This window comes from Taudactylus pleione, unplaced genomic scaffold (genome assembly GCF_031769625.1).
Source record: "Taudactylus pleione unplaced genomic scaffold, aTauple2 ptg002751l, whole genome shotgun sequence".
Classification (NCBI taxonomy): Eukaryota; Metazoa; Chordata; class Amphibia; order Anura; family Myobatrachidae; genus Taudactylus; species Taudactylus pleione.
In genome coordinates, this window is record NW_028287126.1 from 2,388,132 (window position 1) to 2,404,593 (window position 16,462).

General features: G+C 48.4%; 1 protein-coding gene across 2 annotated transcripts in view; it reads left to right on the forward strand.

Moving 5' to 3' along the window:
- Positions 1–16,462, forward strand: part of VWA5B1 (von Willebrand factor A domain containing 5B1) — a 254,817-nt gene that overhangs the window by 193,441 nt on the left and 44,914 nt on the right. For both annotated transcript variants that reach the window (XM_088466310.1, XM_088466311.1), the window contains exon 13: positions 15,741–15,921. In XM_088466310.1, coding sequence (XP_088322436.1) covers positions 15,741–15,921 — 181 coding nt within the window. The remainder of the gene's footprint in view (positions 1–15,740; positions 15,922–16,462) is intronic.

Below are 16,462 nucleotides of genomic sequence, written 5' to 3' on the forward strand. Positions count from 1 at the left end.
AGTGATGTCAAGCCCATACAGTGATGTCAGAGTTATACAGTGATGTCAGAGTTATACAGTGATGTCAGGCCCATACAGTGATGTCAGGCCCATACAGTGATGTCAGGCCCATACAGTGATGTCAGGCTGATACAGTGATGTCAGGGTCATACAGTGATGTCAGCGTTGTACAGTGATGTCAAAGTTATACAGTGGTGTCAGGCCCATACAGTGATGTCGGGGTCATACAATAATGTGAGGGTCATTCAGTGATGTCAGCATCATACAGTGATGTCAGACTAGAGTCATGCAGTGAAGTCAGGGTTGTATAATGATATAAAATCTGTACAGTGATATCAGGGCCATACAGTGATGTAAGGGCCATACTAGAGCCCTGGCACTCTGTAAATAAGTCATAGCCATCCAAGTGCTCCACTGTCATATCTAGTGGCTCTACTGTCATTTAAAAGGGACATACTGCTATATCTAAGGGCCCTACTGTCATATCTAAGAGCCTTACTGTTATATCTAAGAGCTCTACTGTTGTATCTAAGGGCTCTACTGTCATATCTAATGGCGTACATGTTTTATCTAAGGTCCCTACTGTCATATCTAAGGCTCTACTGTCATATCTAAGCACTCTTCTGTCATATCAAAGGCACATACTCTCATATCTAAGCACTCTACTGTCATATCAAAGGCACATACTCTCATATCTAAGCACTCTTCTGTCATATCAAAGGCACATACTCTCATATCTAAGCGCTCTACTGTCATATCAAAGGCACATACTCTCATATCTAAGCGCTCTACTGTCATATCAAAGGCACATACTCTCATATCTAAGCGCTCTTCTGTCATATCAAAGGCACATACTCTCATATCTAAGCACTCTTTTGTCATATCAAAGGCACATACTCTCATATCTAAGCACTCTTCTGTCATATCAAAGGCACATACTCTCATATCTAAGCGCTCTTCTGTCATATCAAAGGCACATACTCTCATATCTAAGCGCTCTACTGTCATATCAAAGGCACATACTCTCATATCTAAGCGCTCTTCTGTCATATCAAAGGCACATACTCTCATATCTAAGCGCTCTACTGTCATATCAAAGGCACATACTCTCATATCTAAGCGCTCTACTGTCATATCAAAGGCACATACTCTCATATCTAAGCGCTCTACTGTCATATCAAAGGCACATACTCTCATATCTAAGCGCTCTACTGTCATATCAAAGGCACATACTCTCATATCTAAGCGCTCTACTGTCATATCAAAGGCACATACTCTCATATCTAAGCGCTCTACTGTCATATCAAAGGCACATACTCTCATATCTAAGCGCTCTACTGTCATATCAAAGGCACATACTCTCATATCTAAGCGCTCTACTGTCATATCAAAGGCACATACTCTCATATCTAAGCGCTTTACTGTCATATCAAAGGCACATACTCTCATATCTAAGCGCTCTACTGTCATATCAAAGGCACATACTCTCATATCTAAGCGCTCTACTGTCATATCAAAGGCACATACTCTCATATCTAAGCGCTCTACTGTCATATCAAAGGCACATACTCTCATATCTAAGCGCTCTACTGTCATATCAAAGGCACATACTCTCATATCTAAGTGCTCTACTGTCATATCAAAGGCACATACTCTCATATCTAAGTGCTCTACTGTCATATCAAAGGCACATACTCTCATATCTAAGTGCTCTACTGTCATATCAAAGGCACATACTCTCATATCTAAGCGCTCTACTGTCATATCAAAGGCACATACTCTCATATCTAAGCGCTCTACTGTCATATCAAAGGCACATACTCTCATATCTAAGTGCTCTACTGTCATATCAAAGGCACATACTCTCATATCTAAGTGCTCTACTGTCATATCAAAGGCACATACTCTCATATCTAAGCGCTCTACTGTCATATCAAAGGCACATACTCTCATATCTAAGCGCTCTACTGTCATATCAAAGGCACATACTCTCATATCTAAGTGCTCTACTGTCATATCTAAGGCACATACTCTCATATCTAAGTGCTCTACTGTCATATCAAAGGCACATACTCTCATATCTAAGCGCTCTACTGTCATATCAAAGGCACATACTCTCATATCTAAGTGCTCTACTGTCATATCAAAGGCACATACTCTCATATCTAAGCGCTCTACTGTCATATCAAAGGCACATACTCTTATATCTAAGCGCTCTACTGTCATATCTAAGGCACATACTCTCATATCTAAGTGCTCTACTGTCATATCAAAGGCACATACTCTCATATCTAAGTGCTCTACTGTCATATCAAAGGCACATACTCTCATATCTAAGCGCTCTACTGTCATATCAAAGGCACATACTCTCATATCTAAGTGCTCTACTGTCATATCAAAGGCACATACTCTCATATCTAAGTGCTCTACTGTCATATCAAAGGCACATACTCTCATATCTAAGTGCTCTACTGTCATATCAAAGGCACATACTCTCATATCTAAGTGCTCTACTGTCATATCAAAGGCACATACTCTCATATCTAAGCGCTCTACTGTCATATCAAAGGCACATACTCTCATATCTAAGTGCTCTACTGTCATATCAAAGGCACATACTCTCATATCTAAGTGCTCTACTGTCATATCAAAGGCACATACTCTCATATCTAAGCGCTCTACTGTCATATCAAAGGCACATACTCTCATATCTAAGCGCTCTACTGTCATATCAAAGGCACATACTCTCATATCTAAGTGCTCTACTGTCATATCTAAGGCACATACTCTCATATCTAAGTGCTCTACTGTCATATCAAAGGCACATACTCTCATATCTAAGCGCTCTACTGTCATATCAAAGGCACATACTCTCATATCTAAGTGCTCTACTGTCATATCAAAGGCACATACTCTCATATCTAAGCGCTCTACTGTCATATCAAAGGCACATACTCTCATATCTAAGCGCTCTACTGTCATATCAAAGGCACATACTCTCATATCTAAGCGCTCTACTGTCATATCAAAGGCACATACTCTCATATCTAAGCGCTCTACTGTCATATCAAAGGCACATACTCTCATATCTAAGCGCTCTACTGTCATATCAAAGGCACATACTCTCATATCTAAGTGCTCTACTGTCATATCAAAGGCACATACTCTCATATCTAAGTGCTCTACTGTCATATCAAAGGCACATACTCTCATATCTAAGTGCTCTACTGTCATATCAAAGGCACATACTCTCATATCTAAGCGCTCTACTGTCATATCAAAGGCACATACTCTCATATCTAAGCGCTCTACTGTCATATCAAAGGCACATACTCTCATATCTAAGTGCTCTACTGTCATATCAAAGGCACATACTCTCATATCTAAGTGCTCTACTGTCATATCAAAGGCACATACTCTCATATCTAAGCGCTCTACTGTCATATCAAAGGCACATACTCTCATATCTAAGCGCTCTACTGTCATATCAAAGGCACATACTCTCATATCTAAGTGCTCTACTGTCATATCTAAGGCACATACTCTCATATCTAAGTGCTCTACTGTCATATCAAAGGCACATACTCTCATATCTAAGCGCTCTACTGTCATATCAAAGGCACATACTCTCATATCTAAGTGCTCTACTGTCATATCAAAGGCACATACTCTCATATCTAAGCGCTCTACTGTCATATCAAAGGCACATACTCTTATATCTAAGCGCTCTACTGTCATATCTAAGGCACATACTCTCATATCTAAGTGCTCTACTGTCATATCAAAGGCACATACTCTCATATCTAAGTGCTCTACTGTCATATCAAAGGCACATACTCTCATATCTAAGCGCTCTACTGTCATATCAAAGGCACATACTCTCATATCTAAGTGCTCTACTGTCATATCAAAGGCACATACTCTCATATCTAAGTGCTCTACTGTCATATCAAAGGCACATACTCTCATATCTAAGTGCTCTACTGTCATATCAAAGGCACATACTCTCATATCTAAGTGCTCTACTGTCATATCAAAGGCACATACTCTCATATCTAAGCGCTCTACTGTCATATCAAAGGCACATACTCTCATATCTAAGCGCTCTACTGTCATATCAAAGGCACATACTCTCATATCTAAGTGCTCTACTGTCATATCAAAGGCACATACTCTCATATCTAAGCGCTCTACTGTCATATCAAAGGCACATACTCTCATATCTAAGTGCTCTACTGTCATATCTAAGGCACATACTCTCATATCTAAGTGCTCTACTGTCATATCAAAGGCACATACTCTCATATCTAAGCGCTCTACTGTCATATCAAAGGCACATACTCTCATATCTAAGTGCTCTACTGTCATATCAAAGGCACATACTCTCATATCTAAGCGCTCTACTGTCATATCAAAGGCACATACTCTTATATCTAAGCGCTCTACTGTCATATCTAAGGCACATACTCTCATATCTAAGTGCTCTACTGTCATATCAAAGGCACATACTCTCATATCTAAGTGCTCTACTGTCATATCAAAGGCACATACTCTCATATCTAAGCGCTCTACTGTCATATCAAAGGCACATACTCTCATATCTAAGTGCTCTACTGTCATATCAAAGGCACATACTCTCATATCTAAGTGCTCTACTGTCATATCAAAGGCACATACTCTCATATCTAAGTGCTCTACTGTCATATCAAAGGCACATACTCTCATATCTAAGTGCTCTACTGTCATATCAAAGGCACATACTCTCATATCTAAGCGCTCTACTGTCATATCAAAGGCACATACTCTCATATCTAAGTGCTCTACTGTCATATCAAAGGCACATACTCTCATATCTAAGTGCTCTACTGTCATATCAAAGGCACATACTCTCATATCTAAGTGCTCTACTGTCATATCAAAGGCACATACTCTCATATCTAAGCGCTCTGTCATATCAAAGGCACATACTCTTATATCTAAGCGCTCTACTGTCATATCTAAGCACTCTGTCATATCTTTGGCAGCACAGATGATGTAGTGGTTAGCATTACTACCTCACAGCACTGAGGTTGTGGGTTCGATTCCCACAACGGCCCTAACTGTGTGGAGTTTATATACTCTCCCTGTTCTTGTGTGGGTTTTACTCCGGGTGCTCCGGTTTCCTCTCACACTCCTACAATCTATATTCCCCACTCATATGTGTGAGCATATGGTAGGGAATATAGATTGTAAGCTCCACTGGGGCAGGGACTGATGTGGCCAAATATGCTTTGTACAGCGCTGCGGAATATATGTGCGCTGTATAAATAATACAAAGTGCTCTACTATCATATCCAAGTGCTAGTGCCCTAGTGTGGTATCTAAGGGACCCACTGTCCTATCTAAAGGCCATACTGTCATATCTAAGGGCCCTATTGTTGTATATAGTGGCATGACTGTATGGTCCTGACATCACCGGTGCAGGGTGCTGGAACAGCAGTAACACGGGTAAAAGCAGCAGGTCAGTCTACACACACTTCCAGTCAAGATGGCGCCATGCATGAGCAGTAGTAATTCCGGCAGCCATCTTGGTAAGGGAATGAAACATCATCCCTGGAGGAGCCATATTGGAGAAAGTGCAGTAACGCTTTCCCATTCTAACACATGTGAGAATCAGTCGGCAGAAAGACTTATAAGGGTTATGTCAATTTATTAGTGAACATAGGAACCTATAGAAGCATATAACCCCCCTTGCATTAAAATATAAATGTATTTACTTAATATGCAGATGGATTATAGCAATGTTAGTAATAGCTGTAGGCAAGTTGCAATGAATTGGGGGTAAAGCTATAGATCTGTATCTCAGGGAAATGTATAGATGTCAGATGTTCCGCAGTGCCGGAATAAACGAGTGGACAATTATCATCCAGATATACAGGGGCTGATTTTGACACTAAGAAAGCCAGTATTTCAGCGCTGTCATAGGTTCCTATAGGCGGCGGGCGCAGGGGCGTATTTAGAGAGGGGAGGGTCCGTGTGCATTCCTCATCCAGGGCCCCCTCCTCTCTCCCAGGTGTCAGCCAGCGCACTGACTCCTGGCACTAGTCTGGGTGGTTTCCCTGCTGCGCATGTGCAAAACGCTGGGAAAATAGCCGCGGCGGCCATTTTCCAGGCGTTTTGTGTAGCGCTACTCCAGCCGACGTGGGACTTCGGAGAGGTAAGTATAAAAAAGTATGGGTGCAGGGTGTGCGATGCACTGCACACCCAGCACCCATTATAAATACGCCCCTTAGTGGGCGCCATTTGAAAATAGCACTGCCATCAATATTCTGTCAGCACTTTGCACTGGCGGCAACAAAGCCACTATGGTCAGGATGCCGACGGTCAGCATACTGATAGTCAGAATCCCAACAGATTTCTGTAAGTATTATAACCCTTTCCCTAACCCACCCCTCCTGCAGCCTAACCCTCCCCCTAGTGCCTAACACTCCCATCCTGCAGCCTAACCCTCCCCCTAGTGCCTAATACTCCCATCCTGCAGCCTAACCCTCCCATCCTGCAGCCTAACCCTCCCCCTAGTGCCTAACACTCCCATCCTGCAGCCTAACCCTCCCCCTAGTGCCTAACACTCCCATCCTGCAGCCTAACCCTCCCCCTAGTGCCTGACACTCCCATCCTGCAGCCTAACCCTCCCCCTAGTGCCTAACACTCCCATCCTGCAGCCTAACCCTCCCCCTAGTGCCTAACCCTCCCATCCTGCAGCCTAACCCTCCCATCCTGCAGCCTAACCCTCCCCCTAGTGCCTAACACTCCCATCCTGCAGCCTAACCCTCCCCCTAGTGCCTAACCCTCCCATCCTGCAGCCTAACCCTCCCCCTAGTGCCTAACACTCCCATCCTGCAGCCTAACCCTCCCCCTAGTGCCTAACCCTCCCATCCTGCAGCCTAACCCTCCCCCTAGTGCCTAACCCTCCCATCCTGCAGCCTAACCCTCCCCCTAGTGCCTAACACTCCCATGCTGCAGCCTAACCCTCCCATCCTGCAGTCTAACCCTCCCCCTAGTGCCTAACACTCCCATCCTGCAGCCTAACCCTCCCCCTAGTGCCTAACACTCCCATCCTGCAGCCTAACCCTCCCCCTAGTGCCTAACACTCCCATCCTGCAGCCTATCCCTCCCCCTAGTGCCTAACCCTCCCATCCTGCAGCCTAACCCTCCCCCTAGTGCCTAACACTCTCATCCTGCAGCCTAACCCTTCCCCTATTGCCTAACACTCCCTTCTTGCAGCCTATCCCTCCCCCTAGTGCCTAACCCTGCCATCCTGCAGCCTAACCCTCCCCCTAGTGCCTAACACTCCCATCCTGCAACCTAACCCTCCCCCTAGTGCCTAACACTCCCATCCTGCAGCCTATCCCTCCCCCTAGTGCCTAACACTCCCATCCTGCAGCCTATCCCTCCCCCTAGTGCCTAACACTCCCATCCTGCAGCCTATCCCTCCCCCTAGTGCCTAACCCTCCCATCCTGCAGCCTAACCCTCCCCCTAGTGCCTAACACTCCCATCCTGCAGCCTAACCCTCCCCCTAGTGCCTAACACTCTCATCCTGCAGCCTAACCCTTCCCCTAGTGCCTAACACTCCCTTCTTGCAGCCTATCCCTCCCCCTAGTGCCTAACCCTGCCATCCTGCAGCCTAACCCTCCCCCTAGTGCCTAACACTCCCATCCTGCAGCCTATCCCTCCCCCTAGTGCCTAACACTCCCATCCTGCAGCCTATCCCTCCCCCTAGTGCCTAACACTCCCATCCTGCAGCCTATCCCTCCCCCTAGTGCCTAACCCTTCCATCCTGCAGCCTAACCCTCCCCCTAGTGCCTAACACTCCCATCCTGCAGCCTATCCCTCCCCCTAGTGCCTAACACTCCCATCCTACAGCCTATCCCTCCCCCTAGTGCCTAACCCTCCCATCCTGCAGCCTAACCCTAACCCTCCCCCTAGTGCCTAACCCTCCCCTCCCGCAGCTTAACCCAAATCCCCCCACCTAGTGCCTAACCCTAAGTCTCCCCCTGACCCTAATACCTACCTACGCAAATGTCAGAATGCTGCTGTCGGTATTGTGACTGGTATTGCTGACTACATTCCCTTGCGATGGCCAACCCTAGTTCTGTTGCAAAATTTCGGGGACTGCCAGGCAATGCCCATCCTCCCGAGGCTTCCATTCTGTTTTTTTTCCTGGGCCTCCTCCCCTTGTCTAAGCCTCACAGCGGCCGCGCCCCTGCTGTGCCAATGGTGGCAGTCATTTCATAGATGCAAGATGGAGAAGTCGCCCATAGCAACCAATCAGCTTGGAGTTAACCATTTATCTAGCACATTCTGTAAAGTAATAGCCAGAATCTGGTATGTATGTGTGTGTATATATATATATATATATATATATATATATATATAAATATAAACACCTACGCTTGCCCCCTTGGTCCTGATACATCTCCCCATAGAAATATAACAGATGGTGGCCACATCAATGGTCCCAGATTATTTGGGAGCAGCAATATCACATTAGGCAACGACTGGCTCGCCTTTACACAAGTTCTTCTGTCGCCTGATCACAGCCGCTTTCCCGAAGATAACGGGGCCTTCAAACAGCCAGGATACTGTAGACGGGATTCGCCATGGTAACGGAATGAGCCGTAACGAGATAGAAATCACAGGCTCCATTTTTAGGGATTCTTTTAAATCGGCAAAAAGATTTATGATCAAATAAGGCGTCAGCTTCAAACCTCCGCTCTTATTAATGTATTTGTGGAGCATATTTCTCTGAGAGTCCTTAGAACCCGGCATCCTCCCCCGATGTCTGTCTGGTACGGCGCTGGGGGTGGGTGGGGGGTGTTTGGCTGGCAGGCGGTGGTGTGAAAACTGTAATAAATATTCAAGAGGGTTTACCTATTATACCGTGTGTGTGTGTGTGTGGTGTTTATTCATGATCCCTTCCAAATGGCAGCTAAATTAGGTCAGGGTCTGATCCCCCAACTGAACAAGCACAAAGCCGACCTTCAACACAAACCTGAAGCCCATCAAGAGTCTGATGTTTAGAACATTAATAAGAGAGTGCAAAAGGTCAGAGCTTCATTACTTGTGTCTAATTGTCCACTTTGCGCACTCGCAGTTATACGCACCTCTCCCGGTGCTGGGAAATATCCCCGGAAATATAGTCTCTCCCTACTTTCCCAGTAAGGGCCATGGTTCTGAGTCGTACGCAAGGGAAAATGCGAAGGGATTTCAGCATACTGCGCAGTGCGCAGGCTCCAAAAGAAGAAGTCGGCGACTTCACATGTGCCAAAGCAGGCATATGCCACAAAACGGAGATCATTAATGTGTTTGGATTGATCCAACCGTCGACGGACCACGCTTTCCGTGAAATGGTCGTTTCTGGGCAACAAGAGTAAATGCACCATGCGATCGCACAGAACTGTTCCATCTCGTGGGCGGGACATGAGTGTGGTGGGCGGGACATGAGTGTGGTGGGCGGGACATGAGTGTGGTGGGCGGGACATGAGTGTGGTGGGCGGGACATGAGTGTGGTGGGCGGGACATGAGTGTGGTGGGCGTGACATGAGAGTGTAGTGGGGGTGTCCTGAGAGTGTAGTGGGCATGTCCTGAGAGTGTAGTGGGCATGTCCTATGAGTGTGGTGGGCGTGTCATGAGTGTGGTGGGCGTGTCATGAGTGTGGTGGGCGGGTCATGAGTGTGGTGGGCGGGTCATGAGTGTGGTGGGCGGGTCATGAGTGTGGTGGGCGGGTCATGAGTGTGGTGGGCGGGTCATGAGTGTGGTGTTCGTCCTGAGTGTGGTGGGCGTGTCCTATGAGTGTGGTGGGCGTGTCCTATGAGTGTGGTGGGCGTGTCCTATGAGTGTGGTGGGCGTGTCCTATGAGTGTGGTGGGCGTGTCCTATGAGTGTGGTGGGCGTGTCCTATGAGTGTGGTGGGCGTGTCCTATGAGTGTGGTGGGCGTGTCCTATGAGTGTGGTGGGCGTGTCCTATGAGTGTGGTGGGCGTGTCCTATGAGTGTGGTGTTCGTGTCCTATGAGTGTGGTGTTCGTGTCCTGAGAGTGTGGTGTTCGTGTCCTGAGAGTGTGGTAGTCGTGTCCTGAGAGTGTGGTGGGCGTGTCCTGAGAGTGTGGTGGGCGTGTCCTGAGAGTGTGGTGTTCGTGTCCTGAGAGTGTGGTAGTCGTGTCCTGAGAGTGTGGTGGGCGTGTCCTATGAGTGTGGTGGGCGTGTCCTATGAGTGTGGTGGGCGGGTCATGAGTGTGGTGTTCGTCCTGAGAGTGTGGTGGGCGTGTCTTGAGTGTGGTGGGCGTGACAGAGTGTGGTGGGCGTGACAGAGTGTGGTGGGCGTGTCCTATGAGTGTGGTGGGCGTATCATGAGTGTGGTGTTCGTCCTGAGAGTGTGGTGTTCGTCCTGAGAGTGTGGTGTTCGTCCTGAGAGTGTGGTGTTCGTCCTGAGAGTGTGGTGGGCGTGTCTTGAGAGTGTGGTGGGCGTGTCTTGAGAGTGTGGTGGGCGTGTCTTGAGAGTGTGGTGGGCGTGTCTTGAGAGTGTGGTGGGCGTGTCTTGAGAGTGGTGGGCGTGACATGAGAGTGGTGGGCGTGTCCTATGAGTGTGGTGGGCGTGTCCTATGAGTGTGGTGGGCGTGTCCTATGAGTGTGGTGGGCGTGTCCTATGAGTGTGGTGGGCGGGTCCTGAGAGTGTGGTGTTCGTCCTGAGAGTGTGGTGGGCGTGTCTTGAGTGTGGTGGGCGTGACAGAGTGTGGTGGGCGTGTCCTATGAGTGTGGTGTTCGTCCTGAGAGTGTGGTGTTCGTCCTGAGAGTGTGGTGTTCGTCCTGAGAGTGTGGTGGGCGTGTCTTGAGAGTGTGGTGGGCGTGTCTTGAGAGTGTGGTGGGCGTGTCTTGAGAGTGTGGTGGGCGTGTCTTGAGAGTGTGGTGGGCGTGTCTTGAGAGTGGTGGGCGTGACATGAGAGTGGTGGGCGTGTCCTATGAGTGTGGTGGGCGTGTCCTATGAGTGTGGTGGGCGTGTCCTATGAGTGTGGTGGGCGTGTCCTATGAGTGTGGTGGGCGGGTCATGAGTGTGGTGTTCGTCCTGAGAGTGTGGTGGGCGTGTCTTGAGTGTGGTGGGCGTGACAGAGTGTGGTGGGCGTGTCCTATGAGTGTGGTGTTCGTCCTGAGAGTGTGGTGTTCGTCCTGAGAGTGTGGTGTTCGTCCTGAGAGTGTGGTGGGCGTGTCTTGAGAGTGTGGTGGGCGTGTCTTGAGTGTGTGGTGGGCGTGTCCTATGAGTGTGGTGGGCGTGTCCTATGAGTGTGGTGGGCGTGTCCTATGAGTGTGGTGGGCGTGTCCTATGAGTGTGGTGGGCGTGTCCCATGAGTGTGGTGGGCGTGTCCCATGAGTGTGGTGGGCGTGTCCTATGAGTGTGGTGGGCGTGTCCTGAGAGTGTGGTGGTCGTGTCCTGAGAGTGTGGTGGGCGTGTCCTGAGAGTGTGGTGGGCGTGTCCTATGAGTGTGGTGGGCGGGTCATGAGTGTGGTGTTCGTCCTGAGAGTGTGGTGGGCGTGTCCTATGAGTGTGGTGGGCGTGTCCTATGAGTGTGGTGGGCGTGTCATGAGTGTGGTGTTCGTCCTGAGAGTGTGGTGTTCGTCCTGAGAGTGTGGTGTTCGTCCTGAGAGTGTGGTGGTCGTGTCCTGAGAGTGTGGTGGTCGTGTCCTGAGAGTGTGGTGGTCGTGTCCTGAGAGTGTGGTGGGCGTGTCGAGCGTGTGGTGGGCGTGTCCTATTAGTGTGGTGGGCGTGTCATGAGTGTGGTGGGCGTGTCATGAGAGTGGTGGGCGGAACATGAGAGTGTGGTGGTCGTGTGGTGGGCGTGTCAATCATTGAGCGGAATTGGGCAGTGCCAGTAATAATGATGGTGGCGGTCTTTGTGATATCACTGGGTGGCACTGGTTTCTGCTTGCATGCGCACGCACCCCTGCATTAGCTGAACAGATACTCGCATTAGCATAAGGTAGTGAATCAGAGCTGCGAGCAGCTGCCGCCATTTTACGCACGATTCAGAATTAGCCCCACTATGAGGACATGCTAAATTCTGCACCATCTGCAGAGACCTTTCCTGCCCTTAGATACAACAGCAGGGCCCCCTTAGATCATACTTAGCAACTCTCCCTCATTGTCAGTGAGACTCCCTGACATAGCAGCAATCTCCCTGTCTCCCTGAAGAGTCTAATAATCTCCCTAATTGCACCTTACCCCATTATGAAGCTGTTCTATAGAAAAAAAACCCAGATGTATAAATTCACATGGGATAATTAGTATCATTTCCCTGCATTGGGTATAAGGCACAATCAGCGCCGGCGCTAGGCTGTGCTGCGCCAAGCGCCGTCCTGTGTTGCCGCCCCTTCCCTCCTCCGCTCCCTCCCCGTGAGCTTAAATATGTCCTATACCGCTGGGAGGGAGGTGGGCGTTTCCTGCGCCCTCCGGAAACAGTAGCTATCCGGGCGACGGACCTGCTTGCCCGTTCCTGGAGCCGCTACTGGGCACAATGATCCCTATGGCTACATGTATTAGTATCATTTCCCTGCATTAGGTATAAGGCACAATGATCCCTATGGCTACATGTATTAGTATCATTTCCCTGCATTAGGTATAAGGCACAATGGGGCCGATGTATGAAGCTCTGGAAAGTGATAAAGTGCAGAGTGATAAATGTCCAACCAATCAGCTCACAACTGTCATGTTACAGGCTGTGTTTGAAAAATGACAGGTGGGAGCGGATTGGTTGGTCGTTTATCACTCTGCACTTTATCACTTACCACAGCTTCATACATCTGCCCCAATGATCCCTATGGCTACATGTAGTTTCTGATAAGTATCAGTGTGTTTTCCTCAACAAATAGATCTTACTAACTGCTTTGGGGCTCATTTACATTTGGATGTAAATCAATTTTATGACACGCTCCTCTGATGTAGCAGTACACGCCCCTCAGATGTATGACACGCCTCTCAGATGTAGCAGTATACGCCCCTCAGATGTATGACACGCCTCTCAGATGTAGCAGTACACGCCCCTCAGATGTAGCAGCACACGCCCCTCAGATGTAGCAGCACACGCCCCTCAGATGTAGCAGCACACGCCCCTCAGATGTAGCAGTACACGCCCCTCAGATGTAACAGCACACGCCCCTCAGATGTATGACACACCCCTCAGATGTAGCAGTACATGCCTATCAGATGTATGACACGCCTCTCAGATGTAGCAGTATACGCCTATCAGATGTATGACACGCCTCTCAGATGTAGCAGTACACGCCCCTCAGATGTAGCAGCACACGCCCCTCAGATGTATGACACGCCTCTCAGATGTAGCAGTATACGCCTATCAGATGTATGACACGCCTCTCAGATGTAGCAGTACACGCCCCTCAGATGTAGCAGCACACGCCCCTCAGATGTAGCAGCACACGCCCCTCAGATGTATGACACGCCTCTCAGATGTAGCAGCACACGCCTCTCAGATGTAGCAGCACACGCCTCTCAGATGTAGCAGCACACGCCCCTCAGATGTATGACACGCCCCTCTGATGTAGCAGTACATGCCTATCAGATGTATGACACGCCTCTCAGATGTAGCAGTATACGCCTATCAGATGTATGACACGCCTCTCAGATGTAGCAGTACACGCCCCTCAGATGTAGCAGTACACGCCCCTCAGATGTAGCAGCACACGCCCCTCAGATGTAGCAGCACACGCCCCTCAGATGTATGACACGCCTCTCAGATGTAGCAGTATACGCCTATCAGATGTATGACACGCCTCTCAGATGTAGCAGTACACGCCCCTCAGATGTAGCAGCACACGCCCGTCAGATGTAGCAGCACACGCCCCTCAGATGTAGCAGCACACGCCCCTCAGATGTAGCAATACACGCCCCTCAGATGTAACAGCACACGCCCCTCAGATGTATGACACGCCCCTCAGATGTAGCAGCACACGCCCCTCAGATGTAGCAGTACATGCCCCTCAGATGTATGACACGCCCCTCAGATGTAGCAGTACATACCTATCACATGTATGACACGCCCCTCAGATGTAGCAGTACACACCTATCACATGTATGACACGCCCCACAGATGTAGCAGTACACGCCTATAACATGTATGACACACCCCTCAGATGTAGCAGTACACGCCTATCACATGTATGACACACCCCTCAGATGTAGCAGTACACGCCTATCACATGTATGACACACCCCTCAGATGTAGCAGTACACGCCTATCACATGTATGACACACCCCTCAGATGTAGCAGTACACGCCTATCACATGTATGACACACCCCTCAGATGTAGCAGTACACGCCTATCACATGTATGACACACCCCTCAGATGTAGCAGTACACGCCTATCACATGTATGACACACCCCTCAGATGTAGTAGTACACGCCTATCACATGTATGACACACCCCTCAGATGTAGCAGTACACGCCCACTTTACCGCCGCGCTCATAGGCGGTGCTTTCACACTCTCCCTGACATGCTTTTTCATAAGTAGGCAAGTATGATTTAGATACAACAGCAGGACCCATAGATACGACAGTAGTGCACTTGGATACGGTAGTAGAGCCATTACATACAGCAGTAGATCCTTTAGATATGACAGTAGGATCGTTAGCTTAGATATGACAGTAGCGTAATTAGGTTCAACGCTAAGGATAATAGATCACTTAGAAATGACAGTAGTGCCTTTAGATACGATAGTATGTCCCTTTGATATGACAGTAGAGCCATTAGATACCACAGTACAACTTTTAGATATGACAGTATCTCCCTTTGATATAAGAGTATGTCCCTTTGATTAGACAGTAGAGCACTTAAATAAGACCGTACAACCCTTAGATATGACAGTAGGACCCTTAGAAATGACAGTGAAGTCCTTATATACCACACTAGGGCCCTTAGATACGACACTAGAGCACTTGCATATGATGGTATCGAAATTACATACAGTATAACCCTTCGATTTGATGGTATGCTTTTTTGATATGACAGTAGAGCCCTTAGATATGACAGCAGAGCCCTTAGATATGACAGTAGAGCAAGCCGTGGTCGGGTTCAACTGTATTCAGTGCTCACACGTTTATCTATTGTCTATTGCTTCCTGAAAGACAAACAATCATACAATCATACAATAACCGGTGTGAAATTACAATAGTTCAGTAAGGTAATGATTGAATTCAGAAATGGTTTATAATGTTGTATAACTTTGTTCTGTAATATTTCCCTTCAGTTACGGGGTCGGGATTTTCCTATAACCCATTGTCGCTACTCTTTCTACAAAGTTATTTGTTGCAGATTATAATAACAGTCACATATTTTCCAGCATCTACACAGGTTACACGAGGGACTGTTTCAGTAAACCTTACGTACACTTCAATCCCCATCATGCATGGTTAATGCAGTACAGAAAAATAGGGATATATCCAGTGACAAATCTTCTAGGCCTGGAACTGTCCCTTGCAAGTTGGGGACATTTGGCAGCGTGGCTGCACCATTCCACAGAGTGAAGAAGTAACTATGACAAAACGGGCTACAACAAAATGGTTCCGCACCCCATGAAGTAACAGGGAAATAGGTTCTGTATCTCCCACTAGTGAGAGAGGCCTCCAGATTTATAATATAATGGCCAGGCAAAGAGTACTGAGCGTCTCCTCTCTGTCTCCCTGTGTGCGATAGGACAAAAGACGGCGATACAGTATGATGCGATCTCAGGAGTCAGGGAGCTCCGTATTCTTCCAGTCACAAGACTCATCTGGAAGTGGGGGATCGAGGGGTCACCAAGACCCTGGTCTGCCGTCAGAGCACAGCTCGGAATTCCTGGACACTAAAGAGAATCTGGCTGGAGAGCACGAGCCAGGTAAGTGGCCGTTCCGTTCTGCGGTACAGGGCCAACTGCACCATTTAGAGTACCCAAGTGTAACACGAAATTCAATCACACATCTCTGACGTAATCTCGCAGACACGTCTTCCTCATCCACCATGATGAAACGTATGAAGATCTTCCACTCGCAGTGGTACAGAGAAGACTACGGCAGTCCAACCGCAAGTTCAGACACATCGATGTATGACCTTCACCAGGGCCGGATTAAGGCTTGTGGGAGCCTAGCGTTTCCGCTCGGCTGTTTTAGCGGGGCGCGGCGCCCTGCCCTCTTTCTGGAAGGCAAAAAGCGCCCTGCCCTAACAGCCTGCGGGAACCGTCTTCACCCGCGGGTCGCAGTGTCCCGCGGGTGAAGAAATGTGCGGTGACCCGGTCACCGCCGGAGAATAGACGCCGGGCGCAGGCGCCCGGCATCTATTCTCCCTGTCTGCAGGGCTTGGGGGCTGCCCGGCGTGTCCGTAAGTGCCGGGCACGCCCCCAAGAGTGGCGAAAAGGGGACGTGTCTTATAGACACGCCCCC